Here is a 10028-nt window from a genome sequence, read left to right as displayed (position 1 = left end):
TCTTTTACGCCCACCTGAAGGAGTAGATGGGGCCTCGGTTTAACGTCTCATCCGAAAACGGCACCTCCGATAATGCGGCACTCCCTCAGTACTGTCCCTCCGACAGTGCAGAGCCCCCTCAGTACTGCCACTCCTTCAGTGCAGCGCTCCCTCAGAACTGACCCTCCGACAGTGCAGCACTCTCTCAGTACTGTCCCTCTGACAGTGCAGCGTTCCCTCAGTACTATCCCTCCGATAGTGCAGCACTCTCTCAGTACTGTCCCTCTGACAGTGCAGCGTACCCTCGGTACTATCCCTCCAACAGTGCAGCACTCCCTCAGTATTGTCCCTCCGACACTGCAGCGCTCCCTCAGTACTGACCCTCCAAAAGTGCTCAGGTCCCTGGAGTGGGACTTGAACCGACAATCTCTGACGCCGAGGCGAGTTTTCAAGTGGTCAGTAATGGGAGAAGAAGCACCTTAAGATGTCCTGAGGAGCTGCTCGGTCAGAGCAAGCTGCATCTCAAAGAGCTAAAGCCGCACGTGTGGTTTGGGAGGAGCGGCGGGGGCGGAGCGGGACTGAGCCGCTATAAGAGGGGCGGAGCCCGGGGAGCTCGGCACTCAGCGCCGGGACATGGAGAGCTCGCAATCTCAGATCCGCCTCGCCCTGCTCGGGCTGTTGGCGCTCTGCTTGCCCGCCTCGCCCCATCCCACCGGGGCGCCGATCAGTGCCTGCACAACCATGCACCCCAAGCACCAGAACATTACCCATCAGGAGAGCATGGCCCCCTACACCATCGAATTCAGCAAGACCAGCAGCCCGGCGCTGGAAGGTAGCACTGGATAATGGGCACTGGACACTGAGCAATGGGCACTGAGCAATGGGCACTGGGTAATGGGCACTGAGCACTGATCATTGTGTAATGGGCACTGAGCAATGTGTAATGGGCACTGGGTAATGGGCACTGGGTAATGGGCACTGAGCAATGGGCACTGAGCAATGTGTAATGAACAATGGGTAATGGGCACTGGGCAATGGACACTGAGCAATGGGCACTGGGTAATGGACACTGGGTAATGGGCACTGAGCATTGTGTAATGGGCACTGAGCAATGTGTAATGAGCACTGGGCAATGGACACTGGACACTGGGTAATGGGCACTGAGCAATGTGTAAAGGGCACTGGGTAATGGGGACTGGGTATATGCTTCTCTGACCTTGCCCCACCCCACCCCACCATACCTTGGTGACCTTTGCTCCTGTGTAATGAGCAATGGGTAATGGGCACTGGGCAGTGGACACTGAGCAATGGGCACTGGGTAATGGGCACTGAGTAATGTGTAAAGGGCACTGGGTAATGGGGACTGGGTAAATGCTTCTCTGACCTTGCCCCACCCCACCCCACCATACCTTGGTGACCTTTGCTCCTCAGACATTGGCCTAGACCACGTTCCCCATTCTCTCTTTCACCATTGGCTTCTTTCAGTCATCATACCTCATGCTCTGGATCTTCCTACCTAAATCCCCAAGCCTGCCTCTCCCTTCTTTTCTTCCCAAGTCTTGATGGTTTTCTTCACCTCTTTTCTTCTTGCAGCGCTGCTGCCCCAATTTCATCTACCCACCCTTCTCTTTCCCTCTGTCCATTTAAAAAAAAATTAACGTCTTCATATGATGCATCCTGAGATATCTTTCTGATGCTAGGGATACTATATTACATAGAATGTACAGCACAGAAACAGGCCATTTGGCCCAACTGGTCGATGTCGGTGTTTACACTTCCGCACAACCCTCCTCCCATTCCTTGTCATCTCGCCCTTTCAGCATATCCTATTCCTTTCTCCTTCATGTGTTTATCGAGCTTTCCCTTAACTGCATATATGCTATTCGCCTCAACCTCTCCAAGTAGTAGGGAGTTTCACATCCAACCAATCTGGATAAAGTGGTTTCTCTTGAATTCCTTATTGGATTTATTAGTGACTATCTTTTATTTTTGCCCCCTAGTTTTGGTGTTTCCCACAACTGCAAGCATCTTCTCTACATCTACCCTATCAAAAACCCTTCATAATTTTTAAAGACCTCTGTCGGGTCACCCCTCAGCCTTCTCTTTTCTAGAGGAAGGGTGCCGCAGCCTGTTCAGTCTTTCCCGATACATACATCCTCTCCGTTCTGGTATATAGGGAACGGTAACATTGTGGTTATGGTATTAGACTGATAATCCAGAAGCCTGGGCTAATGATCGAGACACACGAGTTTAAATCCCACCACGGCAGCTGGGGAATTTTAAATTCAATTAATAAATTAATTTGGAATAAAACACTAGTATCAGTAATGGTGATTATATAACTACCAGATTGCCATATAAAAACCCATAGGGAGCGCAATGTTGCGCGCTCTAACGAATAACGATGATCCGTTTCAATGACCCTCCCTTTCTGTTAAAGGGGAGGGCTGCTGCGACCTCTGCAGGCCCTTTGATGACCTCCACAGGGTCACCAGAGCTATGATCGCGGTCCAGACCATGTGACTTTGTCAGGGGCTGAAGGGGAAAAAAATGCTGGCACGCGGCAGCCTCACGGGGCGCTAAGCAACTTTCGCTTTGGGGCGCAAAGGGGTCGCCATGCAAGGCGATGACATCATAAGAATATAAGAAATAGGAGCAGGAGTGGGCCATTTGGCCTCTCGATCCTGCTCCACCATTTAATAAGATCATGGCTGATCTGATCATGGATTTAGCTCCAATTCCGTGCCCGCTCCCCATAATCCAGTCTGTCCTCTATGTTGCAATATGGTTGCCTCTTAACTGCCCTTTGAAATGGCAAGCTGCTCAGTTAAGGGCAATTAGGGATGGGCAATAAATGCAGGCCTTGCAGGCGATGCCCACATCCCATGAATAAATAAAAATAAAATCATGCTTGTAAAGTCTCTCTGCACCTTTTCCAGTGCCTCTACACCCATTTTGTAATTATGAAGACCAGAACTGTACTCCCAAGTATATGAATGCAGGAAGTTGATCTTACGGTGTTTGGTCTGTCCAATTCCTCGGTGCCCATTAATCTTTTTCATGTGTAACAACTTCTTGTTAAATTCTGTTTTCTCGTGTCAATAGTTTCCAGCAAAACAATTCATTGCTTACAGATTTGATGGGGTGCTTTTAGTAAAAAAAAATGTACTTGTAACAAGAAAATCTCCCCTTCCTTTACAGTGAAAATAGCGGGTGGAATATACAAAGGCATCCTATTGCAAGCACGGGAACCCGGTGCTGCTATTGCAATCGGCACGTGGTCAACATCATCACCGGATACGAAAACCTTAGCGGTACGAATAATTTGTGTATTAATACTGCAATTATAATTAATCTTATAATGGTCCCACTGTTTTCTTCATTTGGTCAAAAAGGATTTTTTGCTTTTGCTGTAGATTTTGGCATATTGGTGCTTCCATATTTCCCCCCTGAGTAGAGCGTGAAGCAGTGGAGGGATTCACGGTCCGATTAACATCAACGCTCCTTCCATGGCCGTGACCATCTTTATACCAGCCGATTTTTTTGGTTGGGGCGGATGGTCAGTTCTATGTGGAGGGAAGGGTTTATGGACTCCTACAACTCACACACGGGGAGGGGGAGAGACAGTCGGACGATGAAACACCCACTGGATGTTGACACAGAATTCAAAGCCGGAGCTCTTGAGGGAAGTTCAAACTCACTCTTGACACTCCCTCTCCCCCTCTCCCCCCCTGAGTTTCATGAGGTTGCTGCTTTTGAGCATTAACTGCCCATTATACTCACAGCAGATGGTGAAGTCTAGTAATTAACAGCGGAAGTACCCTTTTAACGACGTGATAATTGTTAATGATGGCCAATCAACCTCTCTGACCTAGAAAGGGTCCAATTAAAAGTTTGGAGTCCTATTCCTTCAGGTTGTGAATTGTTGAGAGATGTAAAAAAAATGTAATTTTATCTTTTTTCTTTTTCCTCTCTCTTACCATCTTAATCCAATCTTTCGTTCCCTCTTTCTCTTTCAATACCTGATTTGACTCTAATTCACTCCATTTCATTCTCCGTCCTTCCTGTTTCTTTCTCAATCCTTTAATCTCATTGGTTAAGGAGATAAACTTTTGGATTTATTCAGGGGCATTTGCGGGTCCTTGTACACAAATCACAGAAAGCTAATATGCAAGTACAGCAAGCAATTAGGAAGCCAAATGATATGTTAGCCTTTATTGAAAGGAGGTTTAAGTATAAACATAAGGACGTCTTACTGCAACTATATAAGACTTTGGTGAGACCACACCAGAAGAACTGTGTATGGTTTTGGTCTCTTTACCTAAGAAAGGATATAATTGCCTTCAAGAGGGTGCAGTGAAGGTTCACCAGATTGAGTCCTGGGATGAGAGGGCTGTTTTATGAGCAGAGATTGAATACAATGGGCATATATTCTGTGGGGTTTAGAAAAATGAGAGGTGACCTCATTGAAACATACAATTCTTACAGGGCACTTGCAGGGAGGCTGTTTCCCCTGGCTGATGAGACTGGAACTAGAGGTCAAAAATGTTTTGAGTTGAAGGTTGAAGGCATGCTGCGAGATGCCTCACTCTAGCAAATTCTGACCCATTGTACTTCTAAGCATTAACTTCTTGCATTACCTCACTGCAGTGTTTCAACAGGGAGAATAGTGCGATTACTCATTCGAACATTAATGACAAAACCGTCAACGTCATTTACACCTGGACCCCACCGGCGAACTGCGTCAGTAAAATGACATTTGTGTAAGTATTTTGCTGCTGGTTGACCTTGAATTATCAAAACCCAGAAATGACACGAGGTGTTCAAATGTCTGGGGACAGGCGGGTAACCATTTGAAAGTGAATCTTCTCCCCCAGAGAAACGACACAATAACTGTCAGTTTACACAATAACTCCGTGACTTCTACCCTGTGGAAAATTGAAAGCCCCAAACTCTGCTTTGGATTAGCAGGCAGCTCCAGCTTGCACCCAAACTGGATGCTACCCAACTTGCGCCCACTCCCGGGTTAGAATGAATCCAACACTGTGTGGACTTGTGCATTACGAAGTGTCACTTGGGTAAGGTTCTGTGCCTGTAGAATGGCACACGGCAAGAGTTTAATGTCTTGAGAGAAGAAACATTCAGGGGGTGGGGGGTGGGGGGTGAATATTCAGAGATCATTGATGTTTTAAAAAAAAAAAAAATTATGAAGCAGTTTGATAGGGCAGATGGAGAGAAAGTGTTTCCACTTATGGGAGAGTCCAAAACCAGGGGCCATAAATAGAAGAGTCACTAATATATCCAGTAAGGAATTCAGGGCAGATTTATTTACCCAGACAGTGGTGAGAATACCACGAAGAGTGCTGGAGGCAAATAGCATAGATACATTTAATGGGAAGCTAGATAAACAGGTGACAGAGAAGGAAATAGAAGGATATGGTGATCGGGTTGGGAGGAGGCTTGTGTGGAGCATAAACACCGGCACGGAACTATTGGGCCAATGGTCTGTTTCTGTGTTGTACATTCCATGTAATGAGGGTGAGGGTGGAGAATAGAACAGAACAAGAGGGTGCGAGTGACGGGTTCCTACAATTACCATCTTTGGACTGAGGTCAGTACTCCATCCACATCGAAGCCACCGGGCAAAAAAATGGGATGGAGATAAACTCAATTCTCAAGTCTTAGCTGGAGTAATATTTTAACTGGTTGCTTTATTAGTGCCAGGCAGAGAGGGGGTTGTTAGCAGAAATTATTATCTACCAGGAGCATCTCCAGCCTTGCAGTAACCTTGTTACCAAAGATAAATTCAGGCAGTACTAAAACATCTTGCAGAAAACTGCTCCCCATGCAAAGTTTCTGGTAAAAAAATCTACCAACTATTGCATTGTAAACAGTCCAGCCTGGATTTATATACAATAGACTGGATGATGGGCTTTTCCCAGAGAGTAGCGAGCCTCTGGAATGCGTTGCTAACTGGTACAGTAAATACTAACTCTCTACCTTCAAGAAAAAGCCTCACCGGTGCTAAACTGAAGTATCAGAGATTGCATCAGAGACGGTAAGTGGATTAACAGATAACACTTTTGTGATCTCGTGGACTGGTTTCAGTGGTCTGAGGGGGTTGGAGAGGAATGGCCCTTGGTTTTGTGCCTCTATCAGGAGGTTACATGCTGCGGGGACGAAGTATCTAGTCATGATGCTGTGGCCATGATGAGATGTAGGGCAGGCTTGGTCGACCAGTTGGTCTTTTCCTGCCCCTCAATTTTGTATACTTGGCAAATGTTTGAGATATTTATGCCAATGATTGCTTTCTATTACAGAGCGACTATTGCCGAGAGCAAAGCTGTTTATTGGGTTAAGATACTCTCCGAAGAAATCTGTGAGTAATCATTATTAATTCATATCCTTCGACAGAACTGAGCAAAATTAATTCTGTCAGCTCTGAGTGGGGAGATTTGTATTGGGGTTTTGATAGCAGTAAAATCATCTTCCCTAATCTGCACCTACTGGGTGGGGAAGGAAATGGGAAAAGATGAATGGAATAAGGTGACCATCTGAATCTTTCCCACTGCACTGGACCATCTGTTCCCATTGAGTAGTTGAGAGGATTGCACAAGTGTTACTGAAGACTAAAATAATACGGGTGGATCCTGACTTTGGGCAATGGTCTATGAGCCAATGGTATTCCACAAAACTACCTCCAGCTTTAAGATACCTCTTCAATGCTTGATCCAGTAACACATAAACCTTTCGTGGGTAATTTTAACCCAACTTGCCCAGCGGCGATCTAGCTGGATTGGATTGTCCCCCTTCCCCTCCCACTTTACTCACCGCACAATTTTACTTTCCATTGGAAGTCCGTAGATAGTAAAAATTTGTGCCTTATGTAAATCGGGATGGGGGGGCTTAGGGGAAGGGAGAACCCCTCAGTTTCCTGCTGACTTGGGTTGCAATTACAGAAAATGCTGGAAATACTCAGCAGGCCAGGCAGCATCTGTGGTGCGAGAAACAAGAGTTAACGTTCTGATGAAAGGTCATCGATCTGAAACGTAAACCCTGTTTCTCTCTCCACAGATGCTTCCTGACCTACTGAGTATTTCCAGCATTTTCTGTTTCTACATCGGACCCACCCCCACCCGGTTCTTTACAGCCGCAAAGAGACTTTTAACCCTGTGTGAACATCCTTTTGCATTTAAAATACATCGTCATTTTCAAATCCTTGCTGTAGAAAAAATAGTCAAAGAAATCTTGAATTGCCACAGAATGTTCTGGTTGTGCTCAGACCCTCACTTGCACTGTACGGACAGAAATTATAGAATGTGTGAGCACAACTCCCTGATGATGCACACCCGGCAGATGAGGCATTTGTTGTATTTTTTGATTGCCGAGATAATTCGTATTTCTTTCCCATTCCTATTGGTAACTTTTTAGTAGATTTTTGGAATGCAAAATTCCTTTGTTGCTGTACAGTATCGGCCATGGCCCAGTGGGAGCACTCTCCCTGAGTCCAAAAGTCATGGGTTCAAGTCCCATTCGAGTCTTGAGCACAATCCGAGCTGACACTCCCAGTGCAGTGCTGAGAGAGTGCTGCACTGCTGAGGTGCCCTCTTTCAGATGAGACATAAAACCGAGGCCCCATCTGCTGTCTCAGGTGGAAGCAAAAGATCCCATGGCACCACTGGAAGAGCAGGGAGTTCTCAAAATGTCTACCTCAACCAACATCTGAAACAGATTATCTAGTCATTATCACATTGCTGTTTGTGGGAACTTACTGTGCGCAAATTGGCTGCTGTATTTCCTACATTACAACAATGACTACACTTCAAAAAGTACTTCATTGGCTGTGAAGCGCTTTGGGATGTCCTGAGTTTGTGAAAGGTGCTGTAGAAATGCAAGTTTATTCTTTCTAATATTGATGGTTATTGCACAGCCTCAAATTTTATAGGGAAAATCGATTGCTATTGTAAGTTTGAAACTAATGTCTTTTTGTTTTATTTTATAGCTATAACTTGTGATGCTGTGAAGTGCATGTCTGGATTTGCTGTGCTTGCCGCGTTCATGGTTTGGTCTCTTACTGTATTCTGAGCAGTAACACAATATTCTACACAGCAATGTAATGTACATTTTCATTTGGGTTTTTGAAGGTGTTAAAATGGATTCTATTCTGCAAACGAGCACATAATTAAATGCCAAATAATCAAACCAGTCCAAAGGCAGCACCTTTCTGCCCATTTCTGCCGAGAGTTTAAGATGAAGGAACTACCGGCTCAATGATTTTTGAATTGCAGGTATAATGGATGAGAAGCAGGACTTGAAGCCTCAGTAACTTGCAGACCGATGAGGGAATGTAAATGGAATGTGCAGGGGAATGTTGTACCGCAAGAATTTAGCAAACAAAATTAAACGTTATCACTTTAGGTAGACTGTTGATTTTTTTTCATACCTCTTTGTTGCTGTTAATTGTGTGTTTCCTTTCAAAAAGGAAAAGGAGATCTTTATTGAACGTGACTATCAGCTTTAGGTCGGGAAGAAAATATACTCTGGGGCTGTTTAGGAAACATCCACGGTTAAATTCTTGAAATAAACAGAGTTTGAATTATCGATAACCAGCACCTGTCTAAATCAGTGAAGGCAGACAACTCTTAAATATGAATAGATCATCTCGTACACACTGCCCCCACCCCCTCTGCCTTCCTCCCTTTATTACTGACATCCAATATTAGGTCTGTGCAACTTGTATTACTGCTTTCTAGCCTATCGGGCTTACTGTGGTTTGAAACACTTGCACTGATCAGATGGGATGCACCCCAGGACCAGTGTGTATTTTAAATAAAATTAGTTAGTCTATTCGCTGGGAGGTGCAAATTGGGAGGGAGGAATAGACGTGAGCAACTTAATTACTTAGCAGCTTCCACGGGGAATAAAATGGGGTTGGTGGGGTGAAGAAAGAGAAAGCTGGGAGAACCCAAAGTGAAGAGACCAATAATAAGAAAATAATGGTGGAGAAAAAAACCATGCATCCATCAATGAAGAATGTTGGGTTCTTTTACAGATGGTTCTTGGAACCTTTGACTGTATTTAAGTCTACTTCAATTGGAACAGGGCATGTTTTACATTATTGTTGTTGTCACTACTTTGGAATAAAGATTTTTCACAAATTTTTACCTGTAGTTTTTTTTTTAAAGCCTTAAAACAAGCACCCAATCACAAGGCAGGCTATTGATGAATCTAGGTTTGGGGAATGAGCAATTAAAGTTACTTAACTTTGTGTACGGTTTATGAAGTAACAAACTTATAAAATTTAAAAATGCTGTTAAGTACTTATTTTCTTTAAATCTCTGTGGGTACACTGCTGTACAACACTGCTTTAGTTAGTGTGTACATTATGATAAAATGGGAAATGACAGCTCTGAAATATCTGGAGTTAAAATGGAAGCTGTCTTTTCTCAACCCAATTTCAAAATGGAGAACCTACCTTCAAACCTTTTATAGGACCAGGCCGATTGATCTGGAATAAATCACAAGTTTTGTTCCAGGTGCTCTCTCTGGGGAGAAGTGAGATAGAGGCTGAGAATGAGAAAGTCTTTGACAGATGGGCAAAGTTGAAAGTATAAACAGTAAATTCTACATGTCCAAAGTATTAGTTACATGCGATGGTAGATGATGTGCAAAGCAGATGCTCAATAGCAATAATCTGTCGCAGATAATGAACTGATCTGACCGCAGCCCTTTGGACAGTTTCACTTTGGGCGACGCTATTAATTCCGACTAGAAATCTGAAATAAATGCTGGAAATACTCAGCAGGTCAGGCAGCACCTGTGGAGAAAGATACAGAGTTAACATTTCAAACTGGCAAATGTAACTGCTTTTAAGCAAGCAGAAGCAGGGAAGAACAAAAGGGAAGGTCTGTGATTGGGTGGAGGGCAGTAGTGATTAACAAAAGGGATTGGTAATGGGACATGTAAAGAAAGATGGGTTTAGAGGAGGTGTAAATGGCAACAGCAGAAACATTACCAGCACCTGCTGTCTGGAAAAAATGGCAACAGTA

At 44.4% G+C, this 10028-nt stretch overlaps 1 protein-coding gene across 1 annotated transcript; it reads left to right on the top strand.

The window, feature by feature from the left end:
• Nucleotides 1-578: 578 nt before the first annotated feature.
• Nucleotides 579-9141, top strand: LOC139275211 (putative defense protein 3). The gene is made up of 5 exons (XM_070892353.1): nucleotides 579-811; nucleotides 3181-3293; nucleotides 4630-4742; nucleotides 6300-6358; nucleotides 7982-9141. Exons 1-5 carry the CDS (start codon nucleotides 613-615, stop codon nucleotides 8062-8064), a joined length of 567 nt encoding a protein of 188 aa, XP_070748454.1. The 5' UTR covers nucleotides 579-612; the 3' UTR covers nucleotides 8065-9141.
• Nucleotides 9142-10028: the final 887 nt, after the last annotated feature.

This window comes from Pristiophorus japonicus, chromosome 10, assembly GCF_044704955.1.
Source record: "Pristiophorus japonicus isolate sPriJap1 chromosome 10, sPriJap1.hap1, whole genome shotgun sequence".
Taxonomy (NCBI): Eukaryota; Metazoa; Chordata; class Chondrichthyes; family Pristiophoridae; genus Pristiophorus; species Pristiophorus japonicus.
The sequence above is the reverse complement of the archived record's forward strand: the minus strand, read 5'-3'. Positions and strand labels throughout refer to the sequence as shown.